The 16028-nt window shown below is 49.6% G+C and overlaps 1 protein-coding gene across 4 annotated transcripts in view; it reads left to right on the top strand.

Moving 5' to 3' along the window:
* Positions 1–16028, top strand: part of LOC125449381 (sorting nexin-32-like) — a 32964-nt gene that overhangs the window by 4044 nt on the left and 12892 nt on the right. The window contains exon 1 of one of the 4 annotated variants that reach the window (XM_048525142.2): positions 12860–13319. The exons of 1 other annotated variant lie outside the window; for it this stretch is intronic. Coding sequence is in view for 1 of the 3 variants with exons in the window: in XM_048525141.1 (XP_048381098.1) it covers positions 13380–13421 (42 nt within the window). In the remaining 2 variants the exon portion in view is untranslated. Of the gene's footprint in view, positions 1–12859; positions 13422–13704; positions 13752–16028 lie in introns of those variants that run through there. 2 more of the 4 variants (XM_048525141.1, XM_048525143.2) reach the window with 2 other exon arrangements.

Raw genomic sequence — 16028 nt, 5'->3', positions numbered from 1 at the left:
ATAAAGGTAGGGAGAAAGAAATATGTGCTGTTGTATAATGACAAGTGTCCAGGGGCACACAGAGAAAAAGAGAAAAATCTACAGGCTTGTCAATGTGTATGTGTGTGCATCAGAGGAAGACCACTGGACCCAGACTTCAGGGAATGCATATTTCCACTGAGGTGTAAGGAAGTGGGAGTTTAATTTGCAAATCATATTCAGGTGTCCCAGGGAGAGATAGCAGCTGAGGAATAGCATGTAGTAAATGCATGGAAATTTGCCTGAAGGAAACTGATTCCAGCTGTGCCAGCCTGGGCAACAGCTTCTCTGTGGAATTGGTGGTAAATTTTTGCTCAGATTTTTGATATTTTTAAGGATAGCGGAGGGATTCAAAGAAATACTGGAACTCTGTCAGTACACTTTTAACATAAAGAATTAAATAGTTATTAATCAGGTAATACATGAACTACATTATGCTGGACTAAAAGGTTAGACTGATATCATTACACATATTGGGAATGAATCCAAACATGCACTAACAGATTTGTGACTGTGTTCAGTAAGTGACATGCACTGTGGTTAGATAAAACAAAATAAAGTTTGTGCCTGTCAAATAAGGCTTCTCTGAAGCCTGTTTTGTACGGTATTTGCATCGGCTAGAAATATACCAGTTAGTTTAAGGATCAACTTTAGTGCCAGGACACTGGGGAGAACTCCCCCTGCTCTTTTTCCAATAGTGGTTGTGGGATCTTTGACAACTCCTGGCAGTGCAGAGATCCCTTGGCGCTGACCCTCTGACAGTGCCCGCTCCCTCAGCGCTGAACCTCCGACAGTGCCCGCTCCCTCAGCACTGACCCTCCGACAGTGCGACGCTCCCTCAGCACTGACCCTCCGACAGTGCCCGCTCCCTCAGCACTGACCCTCCGACAGTGCCCACTCCCTCAGCACTGACCCTCCGACAGTGCGACGCTCCCTCAGCACTGACGCTCCGACAGTGCCCGCTCCCTCAGCGCTGAACCTCCAACTGTGCCCACTCCCTCAGCACTGACCCTCTGACAGTGCCCGCTCCCTCAGCGCTGAACCTCCGACAGCGCCCGCTCCCTCAGCACTGACCCTCCGACAGTGCGACGCTCCCTCAGCACTGACCCTCTGACAGTGCCCGCTCCCTCAGCGCTGAACCTCCGACAGCGCCCGCTCCCTCAGCACTGACCCTCCGACAGTGCGACGCTCCCTCAGCACTGACCCTCCGACAGTGCCCACTCCATCAGCACTGACCCTCCGACAGTGCCCACTCCCTCAGCACTGACCCTCCGACAGTGCCCGCTCCCTCAGCACTGACCCTCCGACAGTGCGACGCTCCCTCAGCACTGACCCTCCGACAGTGCCCGCTCCCTCAGCACTGACCCTCCGACAGTGCCCGCTCCCTCAGCACTGACCCTCCGACAGTGCCCACTCCCTCAGCACTGACCCTCCGACAGTGCGACGCTCCCTCAGCACTGACCCTCCGACAGTGCGACGCTCCCTCAGCACTGACCCTCCGACAGTGCCCACTCCCTCAGCACTGACCCTCCGACAGTGCCCGCTCCCTAAGCACTGACCCTCCGACAGTGCGACGCTCCCTCGGCCCTGACCCTCCGACAGTGCCCGCTCCCTCAGCGCTGACCCTCCGACAGTGCCCGCTCCCTCAGCGCTGACCCTCCGACTGTGCCCACTCCCTCAGCACTGACCCTCCCACAGTGCCCGCTCCCTCAGTACTGACCGTCCGACAGTGCCCGCTCCCTCAGCACTGACCCTCCGACAGTGCCCGCTCCCTCAGCACTGACCGTCCGACAGTGCCCGCTCCCTCAGCACTGACCCTCCGACAGTGCGGCGTTCCCTCAGCACTGACCGTCCGACAGTGCCCGCTCCCTCAGCACTGACCGTCCGACAGTGCCCGCTCCCTCAGCGCTGATCCTCCGACAGTGCGGCGCTCCCTCAGCACTGACCCTCCGACAGTGCGTCGCTCCCTCAGCGCTGATCCTCCGACAGTGCGGCGCTCCCTCAGCGCTGATCCTCCGACAGTGCAGCGCTCCCTCAGCGCTGATCCTCCGACAGTGCGGCGCTCCCTCAGCGCTGATCCTCCGACAGTGCGGCACTCCCTCAGCACTGACCCTCTGACAGTGCCCGCTCCCTCAGCACTGATCCTCCGACAGTGCCCGCTCCCTCAGCACTGATCCTCCGACAGTGCGGTGTTCCCTCTGTACTGATCTGCTGATATTGTGGGCCTGCAGTTCCCTGGGTGTGGACGCGGAACAGAGACCGTCAGAGTTTATGGTCGAATTGTGTGCTGGGACCCTTTCTCGTTTTCTGGTTCTGAGGGGAAGTTTGGATCTATTAATCTGAAATAAGACAAGTAGTTGTTCTAACAGAGTAGGCTGTTCGGCCCATCGAGTCTCCTCTGCCATTCAGTGAGATCATAGCTGATCTTCCCAACTTCACTTTCCTGCATTTTCCCCATTACCTTGATTCCCTACCTGATTAGAAATCTGTCTCTCTAAGCCTTGAATTTATTTAAGACTCAGCCTCGACAGGCCTCTGCAGTTAAGAATTCCACTCCCCTGAGAAAGGCAACTCCTCCTCATCTCTGTCTTAATGGGTAATCCCTGGCTCTTACCGCTGGTCCTGGACTCTCCCATAAGGGGAAATAATCTCTCCACATCTCCCCTCTCAAGCCCCCTCAGAATCTTGAATGTTTCAGTAAAATTGCCTCTCATTCTTCTAAACTCCAATGAGTCCTGGCCCTACCTACTCAACCTCTCCTCCATTGAACAGTCCCTCCATCCCCAGGATCTGCTGAGTGAGCCTTCTCTGGACTGCTTCTGATGCCAATTGATCTATCCTTAGATAAGCTATTCATTCAGCTGTGTCTGACTGGTGCCTTGCACTGTTTCAGCAAAACCTCCTAACCTTGTTATCTCGGATTCTTCAGCATTTGCAGTTCCTATTATCTTTGATACATTTTTATCCTCAATTCCCTTTGAAACAAAGGCCAACATTCCATTATCCTTCTCTATGACCTGCTGGGCTTGGATGCAAGCTTTTTGAATTCCTGGACAAGGATTCCCAAATCCCTCTGTACTGCAGCTTTCCACAGTCTTTCTCCAGTTAAATCTTATTCAGGTCTTCCTGCCAAAGTGCAAAACCTCACAGTTCCCACATTATATTCCATCTGCCAACGTTCTGCCACTCACTGAACCTCAGCAGATTCTGTGTCATCCCCACCACTCAACTTTCCAACCAATTTCAGTCATCCGCAAACTCGACAATACTGTTAACTTTAACTGGGGTCTGGAAATTGGGAACTTCGTGTTCCCTGTAAAATGTTTCACCTTTGTGACAACTCTGGGAATAGTTGGGCTTGATTTTGAGCACATTCCCTTAGTGAGTCACACAAGAATTAGCATTTTAACTAACAGACATACAACAGTTCAAAATTGTTTAGCGGTAGCTAGAATCTATTTATTTGGAGGCTAGGTGGATAGACCGGGCTAAATTGCCCCATTGTGTAGAGGGACGTGCATGTTAGGATGGATTGGCCGTGCTAAATTGTCCCATAGTGCCCAGAGATGTGCGGGTTAGGCTGGATTGGCCGTGCTAAATTGTCCTGTAGTGCCCAGGGATGTGCGGGTTAGGGTGGATTGGCTGTGCTAAATTGTCCCGTAGTGCCCAGGGATGTGGGGGTTAGGGTGGATAGGCCGTGTTAAATTGTCCCATAGTGCCCAAGGATGTGGGGGTTAGGGTGGATTGGCCGTGCTAAATTGTCCCATAGTGCCCAGGGATGTGGGGGTTAGGGTGGATTGGCCGTGCTAAATTGTCCCGTAGTGCCCAGGGATGTGCAGGTTAGGGGGGATTGGCCGTGCTAAATTGTCCCATAGTGCCCAGGGATGTGGGGGTTAGGGTGGATTGGCCGTGCTAAATTGTCCCATAGGGCCCAGGGATGCGCAGGTTAGGGTGGGCAGGCCGTGCTAAATTGTCCCGTAGTGTCCAGGGATGTGGGGGTTAGGGTGGGTTGGCTGTGCTAAATTGTCCCATAGTGCTCAGGGATGTGCAGGTTAGGGTGGTTTGGCCGTGCTAAATTGTCCCATAGTGCCCAGGGATGTACGGGTTAGGGTGGGTTGGCCGTGCTAAATTGTCCCATAGTGCCCAGGGATGTGCGGGTTAGGGTGGATTGGCCGTGCTAAATTGTCCCATAGGGCCCAGGGATGCGCAGGTTAGGGTGGGCTGGCCGTGCTAAATTGTCCCGTAGTGCCCAGGGATGTGCAGGTTAGGGTGGGTTGGCCGTGCTAAATTGTCCCGTAGTGCCCAGGGATGTGCGGGTTAGGGTGGATTGGCCGTGCTAAATTGTCCCATAGTGCCCAGGGATGTGCGGGTTAGGGTGGATTGGCCATGCTAAATTGTCCCATAGTGTCCAGGGATGTGCAGGTTAGGGTGGGCTGGCCGTGGTAAATTGTCCCATAGTGCCCAGGGATGTGCGGGTTAGGGTGGATTGGCCGTGCTAAATTGTCCCGTAGTGCCCAGGGATGTGCGGGTTAGGGTGGATTGGCCATGCTAAATTGTCCCATAGTGTCCAGGGATGTGCAGGTTAGGGTGGGCTGGCCGTGCTAAATTGTCCCATAGTGCCCAGGGATGTGCGGGTTAGGGTGGGCTGGCCGTGCTAAATTGTCCCGTAGTGCCCAGGGATGTGCGGGTTAGGGTGGATTGGCCATGCTAAATTGTCCCACAGTGCCCAGGGATGTGCGGGTTAGGGTGGATTGGCCGTGCTAAATTGTCCCATAGGGCCCAGGGATGTGCAGGTTAGGGTGGATTGGCCGTGCTAAATTGTCCCATAGTGCCCAGGGATGTGCGGGTTAGGGTGGGCTGGCCGTGCTAAATTGTCCCATAGTGCCCAGGGATGTGCGGGTTAGGGTGGATTGGCCATGCTAAATTGTCCCATAGTGCCCAGGGATGTGCAGGTTAGGGTGGATTGGCCGTGCTAAATTGTCCTGCAGTACCCAGGGATGTGTAGGTTAGGGTGAATTGGCCGTGCTAAATTGTCCCATAGTGCCCAGGGATGTGCGGGTTAGGGTGGGCTGGCCGTGCTAAATTGTCTCATAGTGCCCAGGGATGTGCGGGTTAGGGTGGATTGGCCATGCTAAATTGTCCCACAGTGCCCAGGGATGTGCGGGTTAGGGTGGATTGGCCGTGCTAAATTGTCCCATAGGGCCCAGGGATGTGCAGGTTAGGGTGGATTGGCCGTGCTAAATTGTCCCATAGTGCCCAGGGATGTGCGGGTTAGGGTGGGCTGGCCGTGCTAAATTGTCCCGTAGTGCCCAGGGATGTGCGGGTTAGGGTGGATTGGCCGTGCTAAATTGTCACATAGTGCCCAGGGATGTGCAGGTTAGGGTGGATTGGCCGTGCTAAATTGTCCTGCAGTACCCAGGGATGTGTAGGTTAGGGTGAATTGGCTGTGCTAAATTGTCCCATAGTGCCCAGGGATGTGCGGGTTAGGGTGGGTTGGCTGTGTTAAATTGTCCCGTAGTGCCCAGGGATGTGCAGGTTAGGGTGGATTGGCCGTGCTAAATTGTCCCATAGTGCCCAGGGATGTGCGGGTTAGGGTGGGTTGGCCGTGCTAAATTGTCCCATAGTGCCCAGGGATGTGTGGGTTAGGGTGGATTGGCCGTGCTAAATTGTCCCATAGTGCCCAGGGATGTGCGGGTTAGGGTGGGTTGGCCGTGCTAAATTGTCCCGTAGTGCCCAGGGATGTGCGGGTTAGGGTGGATTGGCCGTGCTAAATTGTCCCATAGTGCCCAGGGATGTGTGGGTTAGGGTGGATTGGCCGTGCTAAATTGTCCCGTAGTGCCCAGGGATGTGCGGGTTAGGGTGGATTGGCCATGCTAAATTGTCCCATAGTGTCCAGGGATGTGCAGGTTAGGGTGGGCTGGCCGTGGTAAATTGTCCCATAGTGCCCAGGGATGTGCGGGTTAGGGTGGGCTGGCCGTGCTAAATTGTCCCATAGTGCCCAGGGATGTGGGGGTTAGGGTGGATTGGCCGTGCTAAATTGTCCCGTAGTGCCCAGGGATGTGCAGGTTAGGGTGGATTGGCCGTGCTAAATTGTCCCGTAGTGCCCAGGGATGTGGGGGTTAGGGTGGATTGGCCGTGCTAAATTGTCCCGTAGTGCCCAGGGATGTGCGGGTTAGGGTGGATTGGCCGTGCTAAATTGTCCCATAGTGCCCAGGGATGTGCGGGTTAGGGTGGATTGGCCGTGCTAAATTGTCCCGTAGTGCCCAGGGATGTGCGGGTTAGGGTGGATTGGCCGTGCTAAATTGTCCCGTAGTGCCCAGGGATGTGCGGGTTAGGGTGGATTGGCCGTGCTAAATTGTCCCGTAGTGCCCAGGGATGTGCAGGTTAGGGTGGATTGGCCGTGCTAAATTGTCCCGTAGTGCCCAGGGATGTGCGGGTTAGGGTGGGCTGGCCGTGCTAAATTGTCCCATAGGGCCCAGGGATGCGCAGGTTAGGGTGGGCTGGCCGTGCTAAATTGTCCCGTAGTGCCCAGGGATGTGCGGGTTAGGGTGGGTTGGCCGTGCTAAATTGTCCTGTAGTACCCAGGGATGTGTAGGTTAGGGTGGATTGGCTGTGCTAAATTGTCCCATAGTGCCCAGGGGTGTGTGGGTTAGGGTGGATTGGCCGTGCTAAATTGTCCAGTAGTGTCCAGGGATGTGCAGGTTAGGGTGGATTGGCCGTGCTAAATTGTCCAGTAGTGCCCAGGGATGTGCGGGTTAGGGTGGATTGGCCGTGCTAAATTGTCCCATAGTGCCCAGGGATGTGCGGGTTAGGGTGGATTGGCCGTGCTAAATTGTCCCGTAGTGCCCAGGGATGTACAGGTTAGGGTGGATTGGCCGTGCTAAATTGTCCCACAGTGTCCAGGGATGTGCAGGTTAGGGTGGGCTGGCCGTGGTAAATTGTCCCATAGTGCCCAGGGATGTGCGGGTTAGGGTGGGCTGGCCGTGCTAAATTGTCCCATAGTGCCCAGGGATGTGGGGGTTAGGGTGGATTGGCCGTGCTAAATTGTCCTGTAGTACCCAGGGATGTGTAGGTTAGGGTGGATTGGCTGTGCTAAATTGTCCCATAGTGCCCAGGGATGTGCAGGTTAGGGTGGGATTGGCCGTGCTAAATTGTCCCATAGGGCCCAGGGATGTGCGGGTTAGGGTGGATTGGCCATGCTAAATTGTCCCATAGTGCCCAGGGATGTGCGGGTTAGGGTGGGTTGGCCGTGCCAAATTGTCCCGTAGTGCCCAGGGATGTGCAAGCTATGTGGGTTAGCTCTGGTAAATCCAGAGTTATAGAGATAGGGGAGGGGTGCTGGATCTGGATGAAATGCTCTTCCAAAGTTCAGAAGAGACTCAATGGGCCAAATGGCCTCTTTCTGCACTCTACGGATTCCATTCTGTGATGTGCATCTTGTCTAATCAGTCATATTTATTGTTAGTTGCGGCTCCAACACTGATCCCAATGTCACTTTGTAGTTACAGGTCTTTGCTGGAGTTTGCAGGTATAGGATGGCATTTGAGGATATGTGCTACTGGGAGTGGGGCTATGTGATTTAGTTTGAGGATATTTGGGAATATATGATGAGTTTTTGGGTTCCTGATACAGTTTTGAGGTATTTGGTAGGGGTAGGAGGCTATTTGATGGCAGCTTTGGGATATTTTCTGAGGGACCAGAGTTATATGTTGTTGGGTTGTATCAGTGAGATATGGGGGTACGTGACACATAGCTGGGGCCATTCAATGTCGTTAGGGGAAATTGGGGGTACTTGATAGATACTTGGGTGTGTCTGATGGCGTTTGGTGACATATGATGGGGGCTCGGTGATAAATGATGGGGGCTCGTTGTAGATGATGGGGCCTCAGTGTAAATGATGGGGGCTCGGTATAAATGATGTGGGGTTCAGTGATATATGGTGGGGGCTTGGTGTAAATGATGGGGGCTCAGTGTAAGTGATGGGGGCTCGGTGTAAATAATGGGGGCTCGGTGTAAATGATGGGGGCTCGTTGTAGATGATGGGGCCTCGGTGTAAATGATGGGGGCTCGGTGTAAATGATGTGGGGTTCAGTGATATATGGTGGGGGCTTGGTGTAAATGATGGGGGCTCGGTGTAAGTGATGGGGGCTCGGTGTAAATGATGGCGGCTCGGTGTAAATGATGGGGGCTCGGTGTAATTGATGGGGGCTCGGTGTAAATGATGGGGGCTCAGTATAAATGATGGGGGCTCGGTGTAAATGATGGGGGCTCGGTGTAAATGATGTGGGGTTCGGTGATATATGATGGGGGCTCAGCGTAAATGATGGGGGCTCGGTGTAAATGATGGGGGCTTGGATGAATTTATGGTGGAGTTTGGGGATATTTGCCAGAAGGGTGTATATGGTGTCTGGGCATATCTAACGGAGTTTGTGGGGGGGGGAGTGTTCTTTGTAATGGACGGTTGGGGGTATTTGATGAGAGTTGACCTTCCCTCCACCCTAAGGTCAGAATTGAATGTTCACCAATGATTGCACAACGTTCAACACCATTCACAACTCCACAGATACAGAAGCAGCCTATTCCCAAATACGAGGTCTGGATAATATTCAAGCCTGGGCTGTCCAGTGGCAAATAACATTGGAGCCACACAAATGCCAGGCAATGACCATCTTCAGTAAGAGACAATCTAACTACTCTCCCTTGACATTCAATTGCATTAGCCTCACCCCCCCCCCCCCCACTAACAACATCCTGGGGGTTACCCTTGACCAGAAACTCAACTGGACTCACCACATAAACACAGGGGCTACAAGAGCAGGTCAGAGGCTGGGGATCCTGCAGCGAGTAACCCCCCTCCTGACTCTCCCCCAAAGCCTGTCCCACCACCTACAAGGCACAAGTCAGGAGTGGGATGGAATACCCCCCACTTGCCCCTGGATGGGGGCAGCTCCAACAACACGTGAGAAGCTCGACACCATCCAGGACAAAGCAGCCCCCACTCATTCAACACCACATCCACAAACATCCCACTCCCCTCACCGCACCGCACCCCCCAACCGACTATGCTCAGTTGCAGCAGTGTGTACCATCTACAAGGTGCACTGCAGAAATTCACCAAAGATCCTCCCTTCCAAACCCACGACCCACTTCCATCCAGACACATGGGAACACCACCTGCAAGCTTCCCTCTGAGCCACTCACTGTCTTGACTTGGCAATAAAACCATTCCTCCATTGTCGCTGGGTCAGAATCCTGGAATTCACTCCCTAAGGGACAGTGTGCGTCCACCCACAGCACATGGACTGCAGCAATTCAAGAAGCCAGCTGGACTTTGGGTTTACTTGGTGGGAGTTTGGGGGTTTATAATGAGGTCTTATGAGGATATTTGGGAATAAGAGTTACTGGAAGCAAAAACATCTGACTCTTGGTATGAGCACGTTTGAGACCAAATATTGTATTTGTTTTGAGCTATGCAGATGGAGTAACCTAGTATAAAATAGAGATTCTTCCCGGGCATGTATTAGACAATGTCACCTCATACAGTGCACATGCTCACTCTGTTCTTGATGCTGTTTGTATCATCGTACTCACCCACATCTTTAAGAAGAATGAAGTTTTTTGAAATACTTCAATGATAACATCTTGTTACGTATGTGGGGATAGATTATAACATATTCCTTTAATGCAAGCAGAGCAGTGTCAGCTATATTATTATCTGTTGGACTAGCTGATCATAAAATGTGATTTTTTTTTTGTCATAGAATCCCTACAGTGTGGAAACAGGCCCTTCAGCCCAACATGTCCACACCGCCCCTTGAAGCATCCCCCTATAACCTACACACCCCTGAACACTACGGGCAATTTAGCATGGTCAATCCACCTATCCTGCACATCTTTGGACTGTGGAAGGAAACCGGAGCACCCGGAGGAAACCCACACAGACACGGGGAGAATGTGCAAACTCCACACAGACAGTTACCCGAGGGTGGAATTGAACCCGGGTTCCTGGCGCTGTGAGGCTGCAGTGTTAACCACTGAGCAACCATGACGCCCTTTGATACTTTTATTTTATCTATCTTAAGTAATAACATTATAGCAACAAACATTTCAGAATATTTAGTGTTGACTGTTTACTTCTTTTTTCACCAGTGGTTCCAGGAAGCCAATTTTAAGGCCTTTGGAAAATTGGACATTACGAAGTGTTTCAACATATGTTATTGGCTTTGCCACTTTGTGATTTTACCGAGCATTATACTGATCCGAGTGTGCTAAAGAGAATTCCATTCACAAAGAGTTATTTGTGTGAATTGAGGGAAATGTCAATATTGTGTAATTTGTTCCTACACTGCCATGTTAATCATCAACACGGATAGAAATAGTCACATGATACAAATGGCAGCTCAACGTCGATGGACATCGAATTTTTCAGGCAGGATAGAGAAGGGAATAAAATTGGGGTGCGGCATTATTGGTTAAAGAAGGGATTACGGCTCTGAGGAGTAATGATATATTAAATAAAGCATCAAATGAGTATATTTGGTTTGAGGTCAAAACCAGATGGGGCAGTTACACTATGAATTATGTATTATAAATCTTAAGTGTGAGACAGAGATAGAAAGCAAATATGTCTGCAGATTGTTAAATGCAAAAACAAGATGGAAATAATTGTTGGGGCCTTCAACTTCTCAATTATCAACCAGAACACAAGCAGTGTGAATGGCAAAAAGGGCATTAAATTCTTAAACTGCATTCAAGATAACTTTTTGAGCCAGCATCTACTAAATCCAACACGAGGGGTGTAATTCTATATTTGGTCTATGGAAATGAAGCTGGCCAAATGGATGAAGTAGCAATGGATGACCATTTTGGAGACAGTAATCTCAATACAGTTAGTTTTTGTATCATTTTGGAATAGAACAAAGATAGTACAGAAGTAACAGTTCCAAATTGGGAAAATCAAACTTTACAGGATTGAAGGATGATCTTGTAAAGGTGGACTGGTTAAATCAACTTTAAGTCGGCACAACATTGTGGGCTGAAAGGCCTGTTCTGTGCTGTACTGTTCTATGTTCTACGTTCTCTGTGTATTTGATGGAGTTTGGGAATTTCTGATGGACGTTTAGGGCATTTAGAGTCATAGAGCTGTATAGTGTGGAAACAGACCCTTTGGTCCAACTCATCCATACCCATCAGATATCCTAAATTAATCTAGTCCCATTTGCCAGCATTTAGCCCACATCCCTCTAAGCCCTTCCTATTCATGTCCCCATCCAGATGCCTTTTAAATGCTGTAACTGTACCAGCCTCCACCACTTCCTCTGGCAGCTCATTCCATACACGCATCACCCTCTTGTGTAAAAAAGTTGCCCCTCAGGATCCTTTTAAATCTTTCCCCTCTCACCTTAAACCTATGCCCCTCTAGTTTTGGACTCCCCCCACCCTGGGGGAAAAGACCTTGTCTATTCACCCTATCCATGCCCCTCATGGTTTTATAAACCTCTATAAGGTCACCCCCTCAGCCCCCGGTGCTCCAGGGAATATAACCCCAGACCATTCAGCCCCTCCCTGTAGCTCGAACTCTCCAACCCTGGCAACATCCTTGTAAATCTTTTCTGAACCCTATCGAGTTTCACAACAATGTTCCTATAGCAGGGAGACCAGAACTGAACACAGTTTTCCAAAAGTGACCCTAACCAATGTCCTGTACAACCACAACATGACCCTCCCATCTCCTATACTCAATACACTGACCAACAAAGGCAAACGTATCAAACACCTTCCTCACTGCCCTGTCTACCTGTGACTCTGATGTGGACGTGCCAGTGTTGGACTTGGGTGGACAAAATTAGGTGAAGTCCTGATGAAGGAACAGCGCTCCAAAAACGTGTGATTTCAAATAAACCTGTTGGACAATAACCTGGTGTCATATGACTCTGACTTGACCTATGACTCCACTTTCACAGAACTCTGAACCTACGCTTCAAGGTCTCTGTTCAGTGATATTCCCCAGGACCCTACCATTAAGTTATTAAGTCCTGCCTTGATTTGCCTTTCCAAACTGCAACAACCCACATTTAGGGGTATTTGATGGAGTTTGGGGCTTTAAAATGGAAGTTTAGGTATTTGAAGGGTATTTCGGGGTTTTTGAAGGGAGTTTGGGGAGTTGTGTTGGGGTTTCAGGGTATTTGATGGGGGTTTAGGAATATTGGAAGGTATTTGGGGTATTTGATGGAGATCAGGGGCATTTGAAGGGAGTTTAGGGGTGTTTGATGAGTATTTAGCATATTTGATTTGGCTTTTGGGTATTTGATGGGGGCTTGGGGGCAGTTGATTGGGATTTAGGGTATTTGAGGGGTGTTAAGGTATTTAAGGAATTGGTCAGGGTTTGGGGGTATTGGATGGGGGTTAGGGTAATAGATGGGTATTTGAAGGGAGTTTAGGGTATTAGATGGGTATTTGGAGTATTTGAAGGAGGTTTAGAGCATTTGATGCTTATTTAAGGAATTTGATGGATTTAGGGAATTTGAAGGGGGTTTAGGGTATTTGGTAGGGGTTTGGATTATTTGATGGGAATTTAGGGTGTTTAACATGGGTTTAGGCTACTTGGTAGGGGTTTGAGATATTTGAAGAGAATTTAGAGCATTTAATATGGGTTTCGGGTATTTGACTGGAATTTAATGCGTGTTTAGGTTGGTTGGAGGAGGGGTTGTTGATGGCAGGATATGAGCTGCAGCAGTTGGCCACGTCATTTCCTCTTTCTGGCTCCGCGAAGCCCCAGCACGCCGATCCCCGGATCATGTGACCGGACCCTCTTAAAGGAGTCACGAGCTCGATCTGGAAACTTCTTTCAGGCAAAACAAAACCAAATCCGCGCCCACCCCTCCCCCCCCCCCCGCCTTAGAAGCAAAACAAACGTCCTCCTATCCACGAGTTGCCTCTTAAACAGCCTGCTTATTTTGAAATATGTATAAAATAGATATCGTTATCATCTCATCCCCCCGCAATGTCTGTGCAGCATCGCGAAAGTGAATGTAGCCGCTCGAAAAACAAAGAGAAATTCGGGTCCGCGCCGAAACAAAAATTAAACAATCTCGTGCCGTCTCCGATCATGTCGCGTCCGCTTTAAGAAGGGGCGGGGGTTGGACTTTATGGACGCTGCATCGGACCAATCGAGAGCGACGGAGCCCGGACGCCGGGCGAAGAAGAACCAATCGGAGCGGAGAACGGCGTGCTGCCGACGAGGCGTGCGCGGCTACAAGAGGAGTGCGCGCCTCTGACAGGGTACTGTGGACCTCCTAGTGGTGAGAGGAACCCTCCCAGCTCTCAGGGGGTTTTTTTGGGGCTAGGAGCCTGCTTTAGCTATGGAGGGAAGGACAGACCTGTTTGAGGGGGAGGATTATAAGGTAAATCTTAGTTGCCAGCCCAACAATAATCTGTGCACTTTTGTTTTCATCTAAAAAGGCTACCTAAATTTATTTTTGCACTGGTTGTTTTGTTGCTGTGCTATCAGAAAGATGCTGAGATTAATGGCAAAGCAAATGGAAAATTGGATTACTGTCTGAAGTATTGCAATCTCTCTCTCTCTCTCTCTCTCTCTCTCTCTCTCTCTCTCTCTCTCTCTCTCTCTCTCTCTCCTAATTGCTTAGAGAAACAAAATGAGTTCTCCCCACATCCACCCCCCTGTCCTTGTCATAATTTCATCTGCTGCCTCCTGCCACAGTGGCTGCTGTTAGGTTTGTTTGTTTTCTATTACCTCTTTTCTGGTCTGATTTCTGTGTGACTGGTTTTCTCTTAAATTTAAACATTTGCTTGTAGATTTGCAACGTGTCCCTTCTTTTAAACCAATGCTTTTCACCACATTCTCCCTCCAATGTTCTGCTTTGCTTTCTGCCATATGTTATTTTTCTCAAAACTGAGCAGTTGTAGTTTTTTTTTTATTTAAAAAGAAAATTGTGTACATCTAAAATTTTGTTGCTTTTATATTTTAAATGTCTTTTTTTATTTAACCTCTCTCTTTACAAGTCAGCTGTTTAGTATGGAAAAAGCCCCTTTGGTCCAAACTGTCCATGCCAACCAGATATCCTAAACTAATCTAGTGCCCTTTGGCCCATATCCCTCTAAACCCTTCCTATTCATGTACCCATCCAGGTGCCTTTTAAATGTTGCAAATGTACTAGCCTCCACTACCACCTCTGGCAGCTCATTTCATACATGCGTCACCCTCTGAGGAAAAAGTTGGCCCTTAGGTCCCTTTCTAAATATTTCTCCTCTCTCCTCAAACCTATGCTGTCTAATTTTTTGACTCTCTCCCACCCAAGGGAAATGACCTTACTTAACTATTCACCCCATCCATGCCCCACAAGAGTTTTATAAACCTCTATAAGGTCACCCCTCAGGCTCTGATGCTCCAGGGAAAATAGTTCCAGCCCATTCAGCCTCTCCCTTTAGCTCCAAACCACCCCCCTGCCCCTGCTTCCCAGCAGCATCCTTGTAAATCTTCTCTGACCCCTTTTTGAGTTTTTGTACCAATTGTGAAAAAGAGCTTGTAAGAACTTATCTCTTGCATTTGCAACTTTCCTCTTAACCTCCTCCTCGCATGTTCTGTTTTTGATTTTTGCTGCTTCTCTCTCTTTTCCTTTTTTTAATTTTTTGTTTTCAAATCCTAAATGTTGAATTAATTAAAATTTGTTTTCCATTCTTTGTTTTTTTGATTGAGAATAATGCACAAATGACAACCGAGTGGAAAGAGGTGATTTTTGTTGTTTTTTGGGGGGTGGGTGGGAGAGAAGCATGTTGTGTGTCAGTCTGCAGAAGCTGGAGCCACAGGTCTTGACTAACCTAGTTCTTGGTTTGCAGTTACGCTAAAGACTGACGCACTGAGGCAGCTGCCCTACATTGGAGCGCTGCAACAAGCCAAGGCTCTTCAGACTGCGTTTTCCAGATGTGTGACCACTTCCACCTAGAAGGGCAAGGGCAGCAGATACTTGGGAACACCACCCCCTGCAAGTTCCCCCCTCTATCCTGATTTGGGACTACATCGTTGTCACCGGGTCAAAATATTGCACCTCTCGCCCTTCTACACCTGAGGGACTGCAGCAGCCTGAAAAGGCCTGTCATCCTACCCTGCCACTTAAGGGGTAGTTAGGGATGGGCAATAAGTGTTGGTGCAGCAGCTGAAGTAACTTTTTTTATTAGTTTAAAAAGTTAGCAGTGCCACTGTTCTGTGACCTAAAAACCAAAATGCAAAACATCTATTTATGTTGTAGAACAATCAAGCGAGCACAGAGTTTGAGTAGGTTTTATATGTAGACCACCCACCACCCTCCAGCTCTCTTCCTTTTCTCTCCCCACTGAGTTAATCTTAGGCTTGGTATTTTGCCCCAGGGAGTGCCAGATGAATGCCAGGCCTTCTCCACAGCCCTGCACTGATGCCAAGAGTCAATTGAATAGGAGCATGGAGTTCAAATCCTGCTGTGGACAGTAACAATGAATATATTAACAACTAATCTCTGGAATTGAAAGCTGGCGATGGTGATTCTGACCATCCTCAGCGATTTTAAACCCAGGTCACCAATGTCCCTTTTTTCTTGGGTTTTTAATGGGAGGAGATGATAACTGGTCTGGACTGGACTCACATGTTTAAGGGTGTTTTAAATGTTCATTTGGATGAACATATGGATAATAATGGAATAGTGTAGGTTAGATGGGCTTCAGTTTGGTTTCACAGGCTGGTGCAGCATCGAGGGCCGAAGGGCCTGTACTACGCTGTAGTGTTCTGTGTCCTATGACTTTTTTGCTGTGGAGTCACAGCAAGGTAGTTGATTCTTAACTGCCCTCAAATGGCCCACATGAAACATTTTGATTTGAGGCGCAGTCAAAGATGGGCAGCAAACCCTGGCCTCGGAAGCAGCGCCCACATCCTGTGAAATGTTTGACCATTTCAATCTGTAAAAGCCGTTAGAATTAGGCCTGTTATTACCACCTTGCTGTGGGCTGGGCGCTGACAGAGC

Source organism: Stegostoma tigrinum, chromosome 42 (assembly GCF_030684315.1).
Source record: "Stegostoma tigrinum isolate sSteTig4 chromosome 42, sSteTig4.hap1, whole genome shotgun sequence".
In the NCBI taxonomy this organism is placed as follows: domain Eukaryota; kingdom Metazoa; phylum Chordata; class Chondrichthyes; order Orectolobiformes; family Stegostomatidae; genus Stegostoma; species Stegostoma tigrinum.
This window is presented reverse-complemented; position numbering and strand designations above follow the sequence as displayed.